The sequence below is a fragment of the Hypanus sabinus genome, chromosome 16, assembly GCF_030144855.1.
Source record: "Hypanus sabinus isolate sHypSab1 chromosome 16, sHypSab1.hap1, whole genome shotgun sequence".
Lineage (NCBI taxonomy): Eukaryota > Metazoa > Chordata > Chondrichthyes > Myliobatiformes > Dasyatidae > Hypanus > Hypanus sabinus.
This window is the reverse complement of record NC_082721.1, coordinates 32,617,480-32,640,040: the sequence shown is the minus strand read 5'-3', so window position 1 is coordinate 32,640,040 and position 22,561 is coordinate 32,617,480. Positions and strand designations below refer to the sequence as shown.

Below are 22,561 nucleotides of genomic sequence, written 5' to 3'. Positions count from 1 at the left end.
CCTGATCTAGTTAAAAAGCTCCAAAGAGATAGCATTAAAATGTATTTTAAAGGAGAAGGGGCTTAGGGATGGACTTTCTGAGTTAAAAGTACAGTCACCGATGAAGGAGTAGAGAGAACTGTAGGTTATGCAGAGATCTGAACTGCAAGGGTAAAGAAATGTTAAGAAATAGCTAGAGTTTTACAATCAATATCTCTAATTTATTTTAATGTTTTGTCATCTACCAAAATTAATTCTAGACTTTGTTGTGAACAGCTATAGAAAGTGAAGTTTATCATTAAAAATTTTTTTTGACTAAATATGACCAAAATTTGAGCACTGAGCTGAATTTATTATACAATTACGGCTCTGTAAACATTCCTGCTTGGCAAGCCCTCTGGATGCATTTTGCAGCTGGCTAGTGGGCGTTTTTTTTCATACTATATAGTATTGTTTTACTTCAGGAAGATGTGATGATTTTCTTATGGTTTGCACAGACTTGCTACAAATTGGGCTGAAATTTGAATGCTGTGGAATCTAACCTTTACATTTGCACTTGAATTTAGAAGCTGCATTCATTTATAACTAAAGATGCCACCAATATTTTAATACTGAAGAATTCAGTTAATTTAATTGTGGTAGTACAGGGAAGACCACATTGAATCTAATTAACCAGTAGAGCAATGTTCTTTAAAAGCTGAAAATCAACAAGTCAGACAGCATCTATGGAAAAAGAAACAGTGAACAATCAAAACCTGGACTCTTAATCAGAAATGAGACAGAAAACACACTAGCTTTAGGCATTGAAAAAGGATGGAGAAAGAATTGGCAAGAACAAAATCTGGTGTCTCACTTCATGCTGGTCCTTTCAGATTTTATTGTAACTTTTAAAGGGGTATTTATATGAGAAATGATACATTTTGATATTCTGTCAAATATTTGTTTTTTTGCCTTTAACTGCCCAAGTTTGTCCTTGTCAATATCTCGCATGGACGGGAATAAAGACATTGTAACTTAGTGGAGACTGTTAAATGTACATATGAAGTTTAGGCAGTTAATAACCCTTTTCAGAACACAAGATTATGTTACAGCTTACAACATTTAGCTTGGTTCTTCTCTTCATTTCATAAAATTGGTTAGCTAGATATTGCATTTGGTTCTGTCTACTGCATTCTTTGCAATAGAAAGCAACACATGTTTTAAAAAGCATATCATAGTAAAATATATTTGTTTGTTTCCAGTGATGGACCAATCTGCCGGATATGTCATGAGGGCAACAACCTGGAAATTTTGCTTTCACCTTGTGGTTGCACTGGAACACTTGGAGCAGTTCACAAAACCTGCCTAGAGCGATGGCTTTCATCTTCTAATACCAGCTTCTGTGAACTATGCCAGACTGAGTTTCTGGTTGAGCGAAAGCCTAGACCTTTGAGGGAGGTAGGTTTAGGATAACAATGATCTGGTTCATTATGGTACCGGTATTTGAAATCTATGTCTCATTTTTTTTTACTGGTTTTACTGTACATTCAAATTTGATGATAGATTTCACCTCTGAGAGATTTTTATGAAGATTATCAGGCTTTAAAGGCTAAATAAAATGAATGCTAGCATGCTTGACAGTGGTTTGGCACTTCCCCACTTATTGACGAGATCACTAAGACTACAACAAACCTTCTTAAGCTGGAGGCATTTGTGTAACCACATCACACCAATTTATATCCTTTGAGTTGAAGCCAAATTGTTGCATGGTATTTCATGAGTAAGTAGAAATTCATTCTTTTCTGCCTCATTATAAGGTCTGAAGTTTTTACTATTAAGCTCTCTTGAACTGCAAATCTTGAATTATGGAGTTAATAACATTTCAGTTTTTTGGAAGTGACACTAATGTTAGAAGAAAGCTATTGATATTCAATATGTAGCATATTTTAAGACAGATTTATTTAGCTTTTTACCTGTGACTAAATCATAAACTCAAACCATGGATTTATGCTTTTCTTAAGTTTTTCTGCCATCTACCCTATTATTAACCAAATTTTTTTTTAAAAAGCATAACAGATCAGGAATCTTGAATGTGACTTGTACATATTTGGTAGGTAATGAAGCTCTTCTGTTTTTCAGTGGCTGAGAGATCCAGGTCCAAGGAATGAGAAGAGGACATTGTTTTGTGACATGATTTGCTTTCTTTTCATCACTCCATTAGCAGCAATCTCTGGCTGGCTTTGCTTGCGAGGGGCACAGGATCATCTACAATTCAACAGCCGTCTAGAAGCAGTTGGACTTATTGCACTCACTGTGGCACTTTTTACCATCTATGTCCTGTGGACACTGGTAAGTAGGAGTTAAGCAAGGTAAAACATTGCTGAATAATTTCACTCATATAGTGTCACTCATTTTGCTAGGTTGAAAGAAATGCTTTTCCTTTTCCCACCTTTATGCATGCAATTATAGAATAATTATTTTAATAGCTTTGTTACTAAACTAGACTCTCATTTCATTTATATAAATAAGTCTACTTTGTCCTTTGTAATACAATTAAGGAGATTGAGAGGGGACCTGATTGAAACATATAAGATTATTAAGGGATTGGACAAGATAGAGGCAGGAAATATGTTCCAGATGCTGGGAGAGTCCGGTACCAGAAGGCATGGTTTGAGAATAAGGGATAGGTCATTTAGGACAGAGTTAAGGAAAAACTTCTCCCAGACAGTTGTGGGGATCTGGAATACACTGCCTCAGAAGGTAGTGGAGGCCAATTCTCTGGATGCTTTCAAGATGGATCTAGATAGGTATCTAATGGATAGGGGAATCATGGGATTTGGGGACAAGGCAGGAACCGGATATTGATAGTAGATGATCTGCCATGATCTTAAAATGGCAGTGCAGGCTCGAACGGCCAAATGGTCTACTTCTGCACCTATTGTCTATCTTGGAGATTGAATCAACAGTATATATTTTTAAAATGAATGAATTCCTGTGCAAATAATGCAGATTTTTTTTAAAAAAGTAACACAACAATAGTTGGATAAATGATGAATCTGTCTTTGAGTTGCAGCGTAGGAATGGACCCTTTTGCCCACCTTGTCCATAATACTGTGATGCCTCTCTAGGCTAATTCCATTTGCCTGCATTTGACTTGTATCCTTTTCTCCTTTCCAATACAAGTACCTGTCTAAATGCCATTGTTATTGCATCTGGCTCTACCATTTCTTCTGTTAGTTTATTTATCTAACCTCCATCCTCTGAAAAGAAATACTTGCTCCTAAGATCTTTAAGTTTTTCCTCTTTCATCTTTAACATGTGTCTTCTAGTTTTAGATTCCTCCGCCCTAAGAAGATTTTGTCTATGTCTATGTCCCCCCCCCCATCATCTTATAAACATTCCTCAGCTGAGTTTTTAGTGAGAATAAACTCAGTCTATTTAAACTCTCCATATAACCACAGCCCTCCATTCCAGGTGTAACATCCTGATGAATCTCTTCTGCATTCTTCCTGATGCTTCCACGTTACCTTGTAGCTTCCTGACCAGAACTCTACACAATACTCCAAGTGAGGCCTGACCAATGTTTGAACAAATGCAACATAGCATCCCAATTCTTATACTCAGTTTCTTGGTCCACAAAACCAAGCATGCTGAAGACTTTCTTCCCTACCTTATCTACATATCCTCATCTACAAGGTCCTCCTGTGCACCAACACTCCTGAAGTTTCTGCTGGTTAACTTGCATGCCTTGTTAGTATTTGACACCCCAAATGCATTTCCTCACAATTATTCTATCTTTTAGCACTCTACCTGTCTTTCCAACTGTCCTTCCAATATCCTCAAAGAAATATGAAATCAAGATGATATCATATTTTTGAATTGGGGATCTGTTTCAAAATAAAGCAAAGAACTATACCAGTCTTTCTTTTCAAATCTTTTTATTATTATTATTATTATTATTATTAAAAAATACACAGGTACATCGAAGTAACAACACTTACAATGCCTCAAAAAATTATCTTAAAGGTTGAAAATTTTTGTGAATTAAAAAAAATCCCTACTAAGCAAGAAAAGTGAGGGGGAAAAAAAAGAACCCATGAGGGCACAACCCCGGAGTCATGTGTCATATAGAAAGCTTCTAAAAAATAAACATTAAACCACCAACAAGAAGAAAAAATATATCAAAACAAAATTTACATTTAGATCATGGAGGATATCTATCAGTTAATTGAAATGATAATAACGAGCAATGAGCCCCATCTCTTCTCAAAATCAAGTGAAGGTTCAAAGGTTCAACTTCTAATTTTCTCCAAGCTAAGACACAGCATCACTTGAGAGAGTCATTGTGACAAAGTAGGAGCAGATATATCCTTCCATTTCAACAAGATGGCCCTCCTAGCTATCAGTGTAACAAACGCAATAACATGTTGGTCAGACAGAGCAATACCATGAATATTTTGAGGAATTATTCCAAAAAGCACAGTCAATTTATTAGGATGTAAATTGATTCAAAGTGCTTTAGAAATTGTTGAAAAGACTGACTTCCAGAACGGTTTTTATATAGAACATGACCAGAACATATGTGTCAGTGCAGCTATCTCAGTTTTACATCTATCACAATACTTGTCAACATTGGGAAATATTTTAGAAAGTCTGTCTTTTGTCCAATGGTAACGATGTACAATTTTAAATTGAATCAGTGAATGACTAGCACAAACCGAGGAAGAGTTAACCAACTTCAAAATCTGCGTCCAATCCTCCCATATAAAAGTCAAATTGAGTTCTTTCTCCCAATCCTGTTTAATCTTAAGTAAAGGACACTTATCCCATTGTAATAATAAATTATAAATTCTTCCAATAGAACTTTTCATCAAGGGGTTCATATTCATAATAGTATCTAACAAGTCAGCCTCCAATATATAAGGAAAATTACTTAAATATTTTTGTAAAAAATGTCTAACTTGAAGATATTGTAAAAAATGTGAATATGAAAGAGAATACTTATCGACTAATTGTTCAAAAGACATCAGTCTGCCTTCTTTAAGTAAGTCCAAAAAGGACTTAGTGCCTTTATTTTTCCAAAGTAAAAAAATTGGATCACACCAGGAAGGTTTAAAAAAGTAATTACGATAAATTATACTACAAAGTTTAAATTTTTTAACACTAAAAAAAATTGCGGAACTGGAGCCAAATTTGTAGAGTGCTTAACCACAGGATATAAATTTAAATGAGCAACTTTAGCTAATTGTATAGGTAGAGCAACTCCTAATAATAACGAAGTTAAATAAAACTGTTTCACAGCTCTCAGTTCCAGGTCTACCCAGATTGGCCGATCATTCCTATCACCCCAATATAACCAAAAGAACATATATCGCAAATAAATAGCCCAATAATCCATTCTTAGATTAGGCAAAGCGAGACCTTCATCCTTTTTCAACTTTTGTAAATGATTTTTACTGATCCTTGGTCTTTTATTATCCCAAATAAAAGATAGAATAATAGAATCAATCCGATCAAAAAAAACTCCTTAGTCAAAAAAACAGGAATATTCTGAAATAAAAATAAAAATTTCGGTAAAATCATCATTTTAACTATATGAATACGACCAACAAGTGAAAATGTAAGTGGGCTCCATCTACTAAATGAGTACTTCATAGAGTCCACTAAAGGAGGAAAATTAGCTTTATAAAGATTCTTATATATTTTTGTAATTCTGACACCTATATATCTAAAAGAATCCGTAACTTTGAAAGGAATATTATCATAAATAGAGACAAATTCATTTAAAGGAAGTAACTCACTTTTACTAAAATTTATTTTATATCCAGAAAAATCTCCAAATTTGTCAAATAATTTTAGCAAAGTAGGAATAGATTCTTCAGGCTTAGATATATATACCAATAAATCATCAGCATAAAGAGAGATCTTGTGCATGGTCTCATTCATAAAAATCCCATGAATATTTCTAGCTTCATGAAGAGCAATAGCAAGGGGTTCTAATATTAAGTTAAATAACAAAGGATTTAATGGACAACCTTGTCTTGTCTCCCATGATAGCTGAAAAAGGGGAGACCTACAGTTATTAGTGACAACAGTAGCAACAGGAGCTTTATATATCATTTTAATCCAATTATTAAAATTAATACCAAAACCAAAATTTTCTAAAACATGAAATAAATATTTCCATTTGACTTGGATCAAATGCTTTTTCAGCATCCAAAGATATAACACATTGTGGAGTTTTAGAAGTGGGCGAATATATAATGTTAAATAATTTCCAAACATTTGAAAAAGAATAATGACCCTTTATAAAGCCTGTTTGATCTTTAAAAATGATTTAACCCAAAATACTCTCTAACCGATTGGCCATTATCTTTGAGAGAATCTTAGCATCAATATTCAGTAATGAAATAGATCTGTATGAGGTACAATCAGTAGGATCTTTATCCTTTTTGAGGATTAAAGAAATAGAAGATTCATAGAAAGTAAAGGGTAAGTCACTTCTCACAAAAGAATCTTTAAACATCTCCAACATATATGGAGAAAGCAGTTTTCCAAATTTTTAATAAAATTCTACAGGATAACCATCAAGTCCAGGAGCCTTACCAGATTGCATTGAAAAAATAGCTTTATGGATTTTGGATTCAGTAATTTGGGCATCAAGAGTTTTTTGATCCTCAGCAGAAATTTTAGGGAAAACAATCTTTCGTAAAAAAGCATTCATTTCAGAAGAATCTGCTGAAGATTGAGATTTATAAAGTTCAGTATAAAAGTCTTGGAAAATCTTTTTGATTTCTTCATATTCGCGATCCAAGGTACCATCCTTTCTATGAATTTTCAAAATTTGCCTTTTGGCTCCAGCCAATTTTAACTGAAATGCAAGTAATTTATTATTTTTATCTCCAAACATATAAAATTGGCTCTTTAACTTAAGTAGATAACCTTCAATTGGATGAGTTAATAATAGATTATATTGTGGCGACCCACTTCCTAGCGCACTTGAACCAGCTGGCTATTTGTGAGGCCGGCATAAAGGCCAGTCCCAAAAGGGCGCCAGGTCTGCTTCACCAACAAAGGGAAAAGCTCGCGCGGGACTGTGTACGTGCCCCCTACAGCATCCGCACGCGGGACAGGACTGTGAATATGTGCCTCCTACAGCATCCGTGCCCGGGGAGGGCGGGATCAGGGAGGCTGTAAAGCAAAGCCGTGAAATTCGAATAAAATCTTCTTTAACTGCAGTTTACCGACTCCGTGTCGTTTTTTCAGCGCTGTGTGTAGCACACCGCTACAATTGGTGACCCCGACAGTCCAAACGATCTTTGGACTGGAGATGAATGACGCAGCATCTGTTCATGCAGTTTCGTTGAAACTGCCAAGCTTCTGGACGCTGCGGCCTCACCTGTGGTTCCAGCAAGCAGAAGCCCAATTCCATGTTCGGCGGATAACCTCAGAGGACATACGTTACTACTACATGGTGAGTTCCCTCGACCAGGACACAGCGGCCCAGGTTGAGGAGTTCGTACAGTCTCCCCCAGCGGACGGCAAGTACACGGAATTTAAAGCCCTGCTCATAAGGACTTTCGGACTCTCACGGCGCGAAAGGGCTGCCCGTTTACTGCACCTGGATGGTTTGGGGGACAGACCTCCATCGGCTTTAATGAATGAGATGTTGTCTCTGGCCGGAGGATACAAGCCCACCCTCGTGTTTGAGCAGGCATTCTTGGAGCAGATGCCCGAGGACATACACCTGCTGCTGTCCAATGCGGATTTCAGCGACCCCTGGAAGATGGCAGCCTGGGTGGACTTGCTGTGGAATGCCAAGAAGGTGGGGTGTCCATCGCACAGATCACCAGGCCACGCTCCCAGCAGCAAACCAGACCAGGCCCGGCCACAGAGCCGGCTAACCCCAGAGGCAGGGGTGGGGAGCCCAACGAGCAATGGTGCTTCTACCACCAGCGGTGGGGCGCAGAAGCCCGCCGCTGTAACCCGCCCTGCAAGTTCCCGGGAAACGCCAGAGCCAGCCGCCGCTGATGGCTATGGCGGCTGGCCATCAGGATAGCCTCCTGTATGTGTGGGACAAGCGGTTGGGATGCTGTTTTTTGGTTGACACCGGTGCCGAGATCAGCGTCTTACCTCCGACGAGTTATGACACCCGGAACAGGGCACTGGGTCCCCCCCTGAGGGCCGTGAATGGCAGCACAGTAAGGACCTATGGCACCCGAATGGTGCAGCTACAGTTCGGCTCCAGTCAGTTCACGTGGGACTTAACACTGGCCGCTGTAGCCCAACCGCTTCTGGGTGCGGATTTTTTGCGAGCTCACAGCCTACTGGTCGACCTGCCCAGGAAGAGACTGGTCCACGCCGAGACCTTTCAGACGTTCTCCCTGGGTGCAGCCCAGTTGCCAGCCCCTCACCTTGACTCCATCACGCTGTCCGACAATGACTTCACCAGGGTCCTGGCGGATTTCCCATCGGTTCTGGCACCGCAGTTCATGGCAGCCATGCCCCGACACGGCGTACAGCACCACATCCCGACCCAGGGACCACCCCTCCACGCCCGTGCTCGAAGGCTTCCCCCGGACAAGCTCCGACTGGCGGAGGAGTTCAAGAGGATGGAGGAATTGGGGATCATATGGAGGTCCGACAGCCCATGGGCCTCCCACCTGCACATGGTGCCCAAAGCGACAGGGGGCTGGAGACCATGCGGCAACTACTGCAGGCTGAACGAGGCTACGACACCGGACCGCTACCCTGTGCCGCACATTCAGGATTTTGCAGCAAACCTGCATGGCGCACAGATCTTCTCCATGGTAGACCTCGCCCGGGGATACCATCAAATCCCGATGCATACGGACGACGTCCCCAAAACGGCACTCATCACCCCATTTGGCCTGAAGAATGCCGTACAGACGTTCCAGCGGTTACTGGACGCGGTGGGACGCGACCTGAACTTCGCTTTCATCTATTTGGATGACATCCTCATATCAAGCAGCAGTTGTCAGGAGCATCTGTCCCACCTCCATCAACTCTACGCCCGACTGAGTGAATACGGTCTAACAATCAACCCGGCCAAATGCCAGTTCGGGCTCGACGCCATCGACTTCCTGGGCCACAGGATTACTAAAGACGGGGCAACCCCTCTGCCCGCTAAGGTAGACGCAGTCCGCCATTTTCCCCGACCCACCACAATCAAAGGCCTTCAGGAATTCGTGGGTATGGTAAATTTCTACCACCACTTCCTCCCTTCAGCTGCCCGAATCATGCGCCCCCTGTTCGCCCTGATGTCGGGTCCGGGCAAGGACGTTACCTGGGACGAGGAGTCCGCCGTCGTTTTCATTAAAACGAAAGAAGCCTTGGCAAACGCCGCGATGCTAGTGCACTCCAGAATGGACGTCCCTACTGCCCTCACGGTGGACGCATCTAACACGGCAGTTGGTGGGGTACTGGAGCAACTCATCGCGGGTCGCTGGCAACCCTTGGCATTTTTCAGCAAACGCCTGCGACTGCCTGAGCCCAAATACAGTGCTTTCGACCGGGTACTGTTGGCACTATACCTGGCAATCCGGCATTTGAGGTACTTCTTGGAAGGTAGGCCCTTCACCGCGTTCATGGACCACAAGCCGCTTACCTTTACTTTCACGAAGGTGTCCGACCCCTGGTCGTCCCGCCAGCAGCGCCATCTGTCCTGCATCTCTGAATACACGATGGATGTCTGGCACATCTCGGGTAAGGACAATGTCGTGGTGGATGCGCTCTCTCGCCCTAACATTCATGCTGTTTCCCAAGGGGTAGACTTTGAGGTGCTGGCAGAGGCGCAGCAGGCAGACGAGGAGATCCCTAGTTACAGAACCGCAGTCTCCGGTTTGCAGCTCCAGGACCTCCCCGTAGGCCCAGGTGAGATGACCCTACTCTGTGACGTCACCACCGGCCAACCCCTTCCCGTTGTCCCAGCAAACTGGCGGCGCCGTGTTTTCGACTCCATTCATAACTTAGCGCACCCCTCCATCAGGACAACCGTCCGGATTGTCTCCAGCAGGTTCATTTGGCACGGTCTTCGCAAGCAGGTCAGTGAAGGGGCCAAAACATGCATGCACTGCCAGACGGCCAAGGTGCAGCGGCACACCAAAGCTCTGCCGCAGCAGTTCCACCCCACCCACCGGCGTTTCGACCACATTCATGTGGATGTCGGGGGCCCCTTGGCAGTGTCGCGCGGAGCGCAGCACCTCCTCACTTTCGTGGACCGGTTCACCAGATGGCCAGAGGCGATCCCACTCACCGACACCACCTCCGAATCTTGCGCCCGGGCACTGATCACCACCTGGGTGTCCCGCTTTGGTGTACCGGTCCACATTACCTCCGACAGAGGCGCCCAGTTCACCTCCAGCCTGTGGTCAGCTATGGCCAGCCTTTTGGGGACACAGCTGCACCACACAACTGCCTACCACCCACAGTCGAACAGCCTGGTGGAGCGTTTCCACCGTCACCTAAAGTCGCTCTTATGGCCCGCCTGCAAGGTGCTAACTGGGTGGACGAGCTTCCCTGGGTCCTACTCGGCATCGCACAGCGCCCAAAGACGATCTGCACACCTCGTCGGCCAAGTTGGTGTATGGCGCACCCCTGGTCGTCCCCGGGGAGTTCATACCAGCCCCAAGGGAGCAGTCCTGGGCAGACTATGAGAGAGGCTTGGCAACTTGGCCCCCATACCCACTTCGCAGCATGGGCAGAACCTGGCCTGCGTACCCAAAGACCTGCAGAACTGTAAGTTTGTGTTTGTATTAAGGGGCGGGCATCAGCCACCTCTGCAACGGCCCTACAAGGGGCCGTAAATGGTGCTCAGGAACAACGGGTCCACGTTCGTGCTGGACGTTGGGGGGAGAGAGGAGGTTTTCACCGTGGACTGAGTCAAACCGACCCATGTGGACGTGGCGCAACCGGTCGAGTTCCCGGCACCACAACGCAGGGGCCGACCTTCCAAACGGTCCAGCCCAGACTGTGGACATTGGGGGGTGTATCGCCGGTTCCTGGGGGGGGGGGTTATGTGGCGACCCACTTCCTAGCGCACTCGAACCGGCTCACAAATAGCCAGCACGCCGGCATAAAGGCCAGTCCAAAAGGGCACCAGGTCTGCTTCACCAACAAAGGGAAAAGCTCACGCAGGACTGTGAGCACTTGCCCCCTACAGCATCCGTGCGCGGGACAGGACTGTGAATACGTGCCTCCTACAGCATCTGTGCCTGGGGAGGGCAGGATCAGGGAGGCTTTAAAGCGAAGCCGCGAAATACGAATAAAATCTTCTTTAACTGCAGTTTACCGACTCCGTGTCACTATTTCAGCGCTACAATATTGTGATTGAAGTTCCACCCTTTTTTAAAAATAAGTCAATATTAGGGGAAACCCCATAGACGTTAACTGAATCTTTAATTTGTTTTGAGATTTTATCTAATTCTGCTTTTGTCTGTTTTTTGAATTTAGCTGAATAAGAAACAATCTGACCATGTAAAAATGATTTGAATGTATCCCATATAATTAATTTGGACATACTTCTTATATCATTAAAAAGAAAAAATTCTTTTATCTGGCTTTCAATAAAACTGTTAAAATCAAAGTTTTGCAATAAAGTCTGAGACATGTGTCATGGTGGACAGACAAAAATAACATCATCAAATTCAAAGGACAAACTCAAAGGCGCATAATCAGATATAGCGATTGCGTCATATTCGCAGTTTTTAACATTAGGCAAAAGGCGGGGATCAATTATAATATCAATCCTGGAATATTCTTTGCAGACATGCTAAAAGAAGGAATATTCTCTATTATCAGGGTGTAAATGCCTCTATAATTCGATCAACCCAAAATTGATCAAAAAGGAGTTGATAACTGATGCAGAGCAGTTTGGAAGTCTCTGATTAGTTGAACTCTTATCAATCATAGGATTTAAACAACAGTTGAAATCCCACCCATTATTAACATATACTCATTTAAATCTGGCAATAAAGCAAATACTTTTTTAAAAAAAGAAGGATCATCTAAATTGGGACCATACAAATTAACTAAAACAACCTTTCTATTACAAGTCACTCCTTTAACAATTAAAAATCTGCCTTTAGAGTCTAATTCAATATCCTCTTGAGTAAATATATTAGATTTAATAAAGATAGATACGCCCTTAGTTTTACTTTGCGAAGTAGCATGGAACTGCAGGCCATTCCACCATCTAAAAAATGGCGGAAGATCTAATTTGGTCTCCCACCTTGTTATGTGTCTCCTGAGCAAAAATTATATCAGGTTGGAATCGATTAATAATTTTGAAAGTCTTTTTTCATTTGATAGGATGATTCCAACCATGTACATTCCAACTTATTACATTAATCCATTTGACTGCCATAGTATAATTTTATTCTAATTTACTTTATACATGTGCAGAGCACATACCAATACGGGATTATCAAAGATGGCGGCGATGAGGAACACAACCATATAGAAAACACGCATGCTCTGGAACCACCCAATGGGGAAAAAAACTCCTAACTCTAAACCCATCCACCCTCCCAAAAATCGGAAGAAAGGCAAGCAAAGTAAGATAGATGCGAAGCCATGGACCGCTCTGTCGGTCTCTTCCCCCCCCCCACCTCCCAGCGAGTGCCTGTACACAAAGAATAAGATGACCTTGCAAGAAAGACAGTAACGTCTCAGCAAAGGCGAGTGTTTACATTCCGTCATGTATTAAACAAAAAAGAACCAAAATAATATAATCTCTTAAAGAGAAAAACCAGCGCCATCTTAAATTAAGCTTTAAATCTCTAAGAAAATGATTAAATTCGGTTATATATCACTATAATAAAACAGATTTAAAAAAGAAGGTTTAATAGTATATTTAACTGAACTAAATTTACAGAAATATTAATTAGTAATATCATAAGTAACTAAACCCTCCTGAATATATATATATATATATATAAGAAGAAACCCTATTAATAGGAAAGAAAACTACCAGTCAGTAAATTAAGAAACAACAAAAAGAAACATCAAAACCAAATATTAGATAAAAGGAACAAATCCCTTTATCCTCTTTTCTCAGTCAAATATCTAATTAGCCATTTAAACAGTCAAACTTGAGCCGTAAATCTTTCCAAAAAAATCCAATAGGATATAATAATAAGCAGGTTTTCTTATCTTATTTTATTAATCTCTCAATAAAATATCCAGTTAGCCTTCATATATCTTCTTTTAAAACTATGAATAATATCCAAATAATCAAACAGCTTTTCAAATAGCTCATTCGGTAGTAACATCAGTGACGGTGATAGGTATAGCCTGAACAAAATCCAGCGTGGCTTTGGGGTCGAAGAAAGTACGTGGAGAAGAATTAGGAGGAGAAACTTTCATTCTTGTTGGATATCTCAGAGAGGGAAATAATTTCTTATCATATGCTTGTTTCATTACCGAAGCAAATCTTAATCTTTGTTCCATTACTTCTTTCGGGTAATCTTCATAAAAACGGAGCTCAGACTGGTTGAATCTGAAAACTCTGTTTTCTTGCCTGCCGCATTATTTGATCTTTAATTTTAAAGTGATGAAAACAAACCAAAATAACTCTTGGTCTGCTTGAGTTTTTAAATTTCGAAAGTCTGTGTGCTCTTTCTTTAGCAGGCGGCTTTGATAAAATAGTCAGAAATAAAGTATAAAAGAGCTTACAAGAGTAAACTGTTAAATCTCAATTTTCAGCTTCTTGCAATCCAATGATTCGTATATTGTTTTGGCGAGACCTGGTTTCTAAATCTATAATCTTTTTGCAAACAGATTGTAGTTTCAGACAATTTCTGCTTGGTTAACTTCAATTCCTCTTTGTGTTTAGTAAATTGAGTCTCCACATCTTTAAGATTTCCCAGAAATAACTTAATTTCATTATTATTCCTTTCCAGTTGATCTTTAATTACCGTATTCTGTTCTTGAATTAAATTCAATGTCCGACCGATGTCTTCTGCCTGTGATGGCATTTCATCAGATCTTTCCTTTGGCATCTTTCCTTTTCCATTACCTTTTCCATTCCCTTTGTCAGTAGATTAATGCAAATTCTTCCCACTTCTTGTAAACATTTTACTCCCCTTAGCAATTAAAAATTATAAATTCAAAATTTAAGCTGGGGGGGTGGGGAAAGACAGAGAAAGCTAAGAGCAGCACAGAATTACTGCTACTCCAACGACAGACAGAGGCGGTCTCGAAGAACTATACCAGTCATAAAGAAATGGGCAATAAAGGCATCCATGTAATGTTGGTCCAAGTTCAACAAGCAATTCAGAACAACGAATCTATTCTGCTTTCAGTACATTTCCTTTGAAAACTTAGCTTGGCTCACTACTTCAAGCCTATAAAGGGATTTTAATTGAAGTATTTTTAACCTAGCGTTGGGGATTTAAAAAATCATTTATAGTTGCTGCAGCAAAGATTAATAGAATGTTCCCTTTTTCAGAATTCTAACTATTGCAAAATAGTGATTTATTCTTAGCAAACTGCATACTGTGTGAAACCGACCAAATACATTGATAAACATCTAATGTATTCTGAAGCTAAAAAAATGCTTTAAATACACTGCAGGTCCAGCAGCATCTGTGGTGACATAATGAAGGGTTATTGATTTGAAATGTTAACTCTGATTCCCTCTCCACAGCTGCTGCCTGACTTGCAGTTTATTTAAAGCATTTTTTTTTAACTTCAGGATACATTGACTGTTTTCCATCATTTTATTCTTATTTCAGTTTTCTAGTATCTGAGATTTTTGGATTTTCATCTATTGGACCCTGATTTGCAGTCATAGGTATAACCATCTATAATCTTTGCCCATGCACCATTTCTAAATTATCATGTGTGCACTACTAATACTAAACAGAAAGTGAATGGTTCTGTAAACCGTGTCATCATCCAATACCTTTCCAAAGATCTCACAGGAGAAACAAAAGGAAGTTTTTTTTATATTCCTGATGGGCAGCATTAAAATGGAACAAATAGGAATTGATCTGCAGTGGCAAGTTTCCATTTACCACTTTGACTACTTCAGAGATTTTGCCACTGGATGTGCTGCATGGCTAGAGGTGAGTTATCCTAGGCAGTCAAAATTTAGAGAAAGGAGAACTGGATAGAAGGACTGAAGGCTATATACCCCTGGAAATACCTGGGATTACACTTCAACTCCAGGAGCAAAGCTGGAAAGCTCTTTTCAAAGGCAGTACGGATCAGTAATCTACTTGAGACAGCACTAGCTACACTCACCCACGTGTGAACTGCTCAGCCTATGAAGGCAAAGACTGCAGTCATTCTAAACTGCCTACCTACTGGATGATTCCAGGCTGTGGCAGGTGATCTTTGTCATCTTTCCCAATCTGCAGCTCAGAACTGCTGTTGGACCACAAATGTTCTCTCTTTTACCTGGAGCAGAAACTGGAACAGGCGTGTAGATTTACAAGGTTTTTGAACTTTCCAAAGGTTTACAGAGTGTGAATTCCTGCTGCATTGGTGGCTTGTGGCTCCCCAACTAAAGCTGGATCCCTACTTCAGTCACGTGATCAATCACTACCTTAATGGCCAACTTGTCTATAAGCATGAGAAGAAGTTTCTCAAGGTTGATGCTTTGCTTCTGGGGAGCTTGTATGATGCATTTATCCTCAGGCACAAGAAACTGCAGATGCTGAAATCCAGAGCAACACACAATCTGCAGGAAGAACTTAGTGGGTTGAGCAGCATCTGTGGGAGGAAAGGGATTGTTAATATTTTGGGTTGAAACTCTGCTTCAGGACTGAGAGTGGGGAGATGAGATGACCAGTATAGCAAGGGAAAAGGGGGTGGAAGACTGTGGCTGGTGAGTAATAAATGGAGACAATCAAAAAGTCAAGTCAAGTCAACTCTTATTGTCATTTCGACCATAACTGCTGGTACAGTGCATAGTAAAAATGAGACAACATTTTTCAGGACCATTGTGTTACATGACACAGTACAAAAAACTAGACTGAACTATGTAATAATAAAAATAACACAGAGAAAGCTACACTAGACTACGGACCTACACTGGAAAAGGGGGTTGGGGAAAGATGGAGCAAGATGAGGGAGAGGAGGTGCATATGGGAGACACCTCCTGGGGTGAGACGAGCAAGAACACAAAACACAAAGCTGGATTTGGATAAGTAGATGAGAATGGGAACCATTAGAGGAGAAAGGAGAGGTGAAAGACGGTTAGAACCAGATGGGAGTGGGTGGAAACTTGTGAGTGAAGTGGGTGGATGGAGCTAGGAGAAGGAAGGGGATAAAGATGGGTGATGGTGAGGCTGGGGGATAGGAAAGAGGACCAAAAATGAGAACTGGAGGATCAGAAGGGGAAGGAGGTAAGAGAGGATGAAAAAAGAGGGGGAAGGTACCAAAAATCGGAAAATATGGTATTCATGCTGGTGGATTATAAATTATCCTGGCAGAAGTTGGTGCTCCTCCTGTTTGTGTAGCACTTCATCTTGGCAGTAGAGATGGACAAGTTATTGTGGGAATGGGCAGGAGTTTGAAATGGTCTGCAGATGGGAGCTTGGGATGCCCTTTGCAGACCGAGTGAAGGTGTTCTGTGAAATGGTCACCCAGTCTGTGTTTGGTCTCGCCGACGTAGAGGAAGCCACATTGGAAGTACTGAATGCAGTAATCAAGATTGGAGGAGATGAATGTTGCAGCTGGCAAAAACAATGAAGGATGGTATAGTGGATGCTGAGGCTCAGGGTGGAAGGTAAAGACAAGGGGAACTCTATCTCTGTTCTGTCTGGGTAGTTGTAGAAAGGAGCCTTTAGACCTTCCTGATGGTAGAATTAAGGTGTATTAAGATTGTGTAGTGAAGTTGAGTTGGGGCTGGGGAATTGGAACTTTTCCAAATGCTGGAGGGCTAGTGAGATGTCCCAGATATAGGTGGAAAGGGACTGGACAAATGGAGATGGGAGGGAGTCGGGGTATAGGGAGATTAGTTCCGTGGGGCAAGAACAGGCAGAAATAGTAGCTTCTCAACCTTAATTGTGGATGAGCATTATTAAACCTTTAGCAATAGCAGGAGCAGGAGGTGAAGGCATTTTGCTCAATAATGAAGGAGCATGTTGACAATAGTTATGAAGGGAGATCCTTTCTTTCAAGGTATGTTTAAAAGTTCAAAATTAATGGGAAGAAACTTAAACTCTTGGCTCATCATCCAGTCAAAGAAGGTGTAACTGAGGTAAAGACAGCCTACCTGAAAGCAACATTGGCATTTTTATGTTGAAGGTGCTCTAAAACTGTGCTCAGTTCTGGTTGCCTCACTACAAGAAGGATGTAGAAGCCATAGAAAGGGTGCAGAGGAGATTTACAAGGATGTTGCCTAGATTGGGGAGCATGCCTTAAGGGAATAGGTTGAGTGAACTTGGCCTTTTCTCCTTGGAGCGAAGGAGGATGAGAGGTGACCTGATAGAGGTGTACAAGATGATGAGAGACATTGAGCATGTGGATAGTCAGAGGCTTGTTCCAAGGGCTGAAATGGTTGCTACAAGATGACACAGGTTTAAAGTGCTGGGGAGTAGGTACAGAGGAGATGTCAGGGGTAAGTTTTTTACTCTGGTCAGTGCGTGGAATAGGCTGCCAGCAACGGTAGTGGAGGTGGATACGATAGGGTCTTTTTTTAAAAAAATTTTTAATTAGTTTTTTATACATTTTACAAATTTAAAAAACCCCAAATCAGAATGAGGAACATTAATACAGTGCAAAATTAAGCATACAATGATAATATGATACAAAGAGAGAGAATTTTTTAAAAAAGCACCTAAATTGAAGACAAGTAAACTTAGTATCCTCCCCCAACCCCAGAACACAATAAAAAAAAACTCCAGACCAACCACAACACAATATAGTGAATATAAATCAGGACAATCAAACTCCCAGACTGTGAATACACTTAGTAGCAAAGGATAATAATGCCTACTACCAGAAAAAAAAGGGAGCTGAAAGCAAGGGACCGAAAAAAAGAAAAAAAAACCCTAGTCAAGAGGAAGGTTATGAAAGTACTCGATAAAAGGTTCCCAGACCTTATGGAACTTTAAATCCGAATTAAGAACTGAATAATGGATTTTTTCGAGGTCCAAGCAGGCCATAATATCGTTAAGCCATTGAGCATGAGTGGGCGGGGCAACATCTCTCCATCTAAGGAGGATCAAGTATTTAGCCAGGAGAGAGGCAAAGGATAATATTAGGCATTTGGTCGGACTCAGACGTAAATCTGTCTCGCCCCAGAAACCGAACAAAGCAATTAAGGGGTTTGGTTTTAGGTGCTGATTCAGAATATACGATAACGTAGTGAAGACATCTTTCCAAAATTTCTCCAAGCTAGGACAGAACCAGTACATATGAATGAGAGAGGCCTCGTCCCTCTTACATTTATCATAAAGCGGACTAATGTTAGGGTAGAATCGAGATAGTTTAGATTTAGACATATGGGCTCTATGAACAATCTTAAACTGTAAAAGGCAATGGCGAGCACAAAGAGAGGTTGAATTAACTGATTTGAGAATTGAGTCCCAACTCTCATCAGATAAGGAGATATTTAAATCCTGCTCCCATGCCATTTTAATTTTATCCACAGGGGCCCGTCGCAAGGCTGCTAACTTATCTTGAATAATTGATATTAAACCTTTACCTAGTGGATTAATGGAAAGAGATAAGTCCATAGCATTTTTCGCAGGCATTTCAGGAAAGTTAGGAATTAAAGGAGCAATAAAGTGTCTAATTTGGAGATATCTAAAAAAATGAGCATTGGGCAGATTGAACTTAACAGAGAGCTGCTGAAAAGAAGCGAAGCGATTATCAATGAAAAGATCTTCAAAATGCCTAATGCCCTTCCTATACCAAACATGGAATGCTGAATCGTACATAGTAGGTAGAAAAAGGTGATTATGTACGACAGGGCTGGAAACGGAAAAACTATGGAAACCATAGCATTTCCTAAACTGAGCCCATATACGCAAAGTGTGTCTAACAAGAGGATTAGCTATTAATCTGGACAGACTACTCAGGAGTGCAGAGCCAAGAAGTGCAGAGATAGATAGTTCTTTAGTGGAGCTCAACTCCATTGCCACCCACTTAGGGCACTCGGGTTGGCCATGGAAAAAAGACCAAAAGGTAGCACAACGTATATTAGCTGCCCAATAATATAAACGAAAGTTAGGTAAAGCTATGCCACCCTCTTTCTTAGGTTTTTGGAGATGGATTTTACTAATTCTAGAGCGCTTATTCTTCCACAGATATGACAAAATAATAGAGTCTAAGGAGTCAAAAAAAGATTTAGGAATAAAAAATTGGGATAGATTGAAATAAGTATAAAGATTTGGGGAGAACATACATTTTAACAACATTAATACGACCTACCAAAGACATAGATAGAGGTAACCATTGTACCAGACTCTGTTTTATAGTATATGAAAGATTGGCAAAGTTTTCACAAAAGAGATCTTTAAACTTCCTTGTGACTGTAATTCCAAGATAAGTAAATTGATTATGGACTACTTTAAAAGGGAGATCACAAAATGTTAATTCTTGTGCTTCTTTACTAATTGGGAAAAGTTCACTCTTATGTAAATTAAGTTTATAGCCAGAGATCTGGCTAAACTGGTCAAGAAGTGAAAATATTGGAGGTGAGGATGTAGACGGATTTGAGAGAAAAAGTAATAAGTCATCAGCATAAAGAGAAACTATGCTCAACACCCCCTCTCCAAATCCCGGTCAATTCAGGACAATTTCGAAATGCTATCGCCAAAGGTTCTATAGCCAAATCAAAGAGAAAGGGACTTAAGGGGCATCCCTGACGGGTGCCACATTTGAGATTAAATACCTGGGATTTCTGAAAATTAGTTAAAACAGAAGCAGTAGGACACAGGTACAGCAATTTGATCCAAGAGATGAAACTTTGACCGAGGTCAAATTTTTCTAAGACTGCAAAAAGGTAGTTCCACTCTATACGATCAAATGCTTTCTCTGCATCGAGGGAAATAACACATTCAGAAATCCCAGTTGGGGGTGAATATAAAATATTAAATAAACGCCGAATGTTAAAAAAAGGGAGACGGTTTTTAATGAAACCTGATTGGTCATCAGAGATAATAGAGGGAATAACGATTTCTAATCTATAAGCCAAAACTTTAGCTAAGATCTTTACGTCAACATTGAGCAAAGAAATCGGCCTATACGAGGAACACTCTGTTGGGTCTTTACCCTTTTTTAATAGGAGAATAATAGATGCCTCATTAAAAGAGGGTGGCAGTTTGCCGTAATTAAACGAGTCAGATAATACTGAAAGTAACTGAGGAGAAAGAAGTGAAGAGAATGATTTATAAAATTTTACAGGGAACCCATCAGGTCCAGGAGATTTCCCTGAGGACAATGCAGAAATTGTAAAAGATATTTCTTCTGATGATATAGGCACATTAAGTTTGGCTTTAAAATCAGATGAACGTAAAGGAATATTCAGATTATTTAAAAATTGATCAACAGAGATATTGTCATTCGAAGATTCAGAGGAATAAAGCTGAGAATAAAAATTTTTAAATGCATCATTTCCAAATGATCCGATGTAAAGTCTCCGTTCTCCTTCCGGATCTTTGTAATATGTTGTTTGGCTTTGGACCGCCTCAGCTGATTGGCTAGAAATTTACCAGACTTATCCCCATGAATGTAAAAGCGACTCTTGCTTTCGAGAAGTTGGCGTTCGACAGGTTGAGTAGACAGAAGATTAAATTTAGTTTGGAGTTCTACACGCTTCTTGTATAGTTCAGGGTTCTTAGTTTGGGCATACAGTTGATCAAATTCTTTAATCTGGTTAATGAGGTCTAATCGGTCTGCACAGGATCTTCTGTTGAGATTTGCTGTGTAAGAGATTATTTGACCCCTCAGATATGCTTTCATGGCATCCCAGACAATCTGGGATGACACTTCAGGTGATGTATTAGTGTTAAAATAAGAGGTTATCTGATCCTTAATAAATTTTAGAAAATCATCATCCGATAATAAAGTTGAATCAAACCGCCAGTGTTTATTCCTCTGAGGGAGACCAGGAAAGTTTAAAGAGAGAGTAATTGGGGCATGGTCAGAAATCAATATACTCTGATACTCACAAGAGTAGGCAAATGGAATAAGTTGGTTATCGAGTAAGAAATAGTCAATTCTAGTGAAGGTATGGTGAACATGTGGGAAAAAAAGAATAATCTCTCTCAGTAGGATGAAGGAAACTCCATATATCAGAGATACCAAAATTAGAGAGAAACGATTGGATAGCTAAGGCAGATTTAGTAGGTGATCTGGTAACAGAGGACGATTGATCCAAATTAGGATCTAACCAACAGTTGAAGTCACCACCCAGTATAAGAGAGTATGAGTTTAAGTCTGGTAGTGAGGAAAAAAAACGTTCAAAAAAGTTAACATTATCAAAGTTGGGGGCATACAGGTTTGCTAGTACAACTTTAGTGTTATATAGTTTACCAGAAACAATAATAAAACGGCCATTTGTATCAGATATTTTATTATGGAGTTCAAACGGAATATTTGAGTTAATAAGAATGGAGACTCCCCTAGCTTTAGCGGCAAAGGATGAATGAAAATGCTGACCCGCCCACTTTGACAGATAGGGTCTTTTAAGAGGCTTTTAGATAGGTACATGGAGCTTAGTGAAATAGAGGGCTATAAGTAAGCCTAGTAATTTCTAAGGTAGGGGAGGGACATGTTCGGCACAACTTTGTGGGCCGAGGAGCCTGTATTGTGCTGTAGTTTTTCTATGTTTCTATGTTTAATCTTAGTGTATTGCTTCACTGGAAGTTTCAATTTCAATTACAGCAGATGTAACCTACACTTGCTTAACCAGTCCATGTCCAGTATCCACACTCCTTGCTTTGAACAATTTGGAAATGACCATGAGGACACCAGATCCACCAATTTATTAGCCAGTTATGAAACTGCAGCTCTTGTGGCATTATCCTTTCACTTTGTTAATGAGCCCTACCATGAAGGAGATATATGATGGTAATGATTTGGAGTTTATCATCAGTAAAGAAACAAAGCTAGGGACAACTTGTCCCTAATGAGGATTCTTTCTACATAAATATTATTAAGGCTTTGTTAGACATCAACTAAATTACTAAACCTGATAAGGCTGATAGACTGCTAAAATTTAAACATGTAGTTATCTGTACTGAGAGTAACTTGAAGACTTTGGCTTGAAGGAAGAACTTTCTCTGACTACAGTCAAAATAGCTACCTTATTTAGGTATATTATGTGCTATTACATGTTTTCATTTTCGTGTGTTTATAGTAGTCTCATCTACTCATATCCTGGTCAACACATCATGACTCATTGTGATTCATTCTAAAGCAGCTGAATTATACGGTCAAAGTTGAATTGCTCGTGAGCTAGCATATGGAGCTCTTAGTCATATCGACCAAGGAACTTCCTCACAGACCATGACTCTCTTTTAAAGATGACTGCAACTGTATTTTTGCATGGTGGAAAGGCTAAACATGGTTCCTTTGGGACTTTCAAATTGTGAATTTCCCAGCTGATTTCAGAATTATCACT

At 40.5% G+C, this 22,561-nt stretch overlaps 1 protein-coding gene across 1 annotated transcript in view; it reads left to right on the top strand.

Annotated features, from left to right (window-relative positions):
* The window catches only part of LOC132406191 (E3 ubiquitin-protein ligase MARCHF2-like), an 84,002-nt gene that overhangs the window by 52,190 nt on the left and 9,251 nt on the right, over positions 1–22,561 (top strand). Inside the window, exons 4-5 of the mRNA XM_059991510.1 lie at positions 1,221–1,416; positions 2,098–2,307. Coding sequence (XP_059847493.1) covers positions 1,221–1,416; positions 2,098–2,307 — 406 coding nt within the window. The remainder of the gene's footprint in view (positions 1–1,220; positions 1,417–2,097; positions 2,308–22,561) is intronic.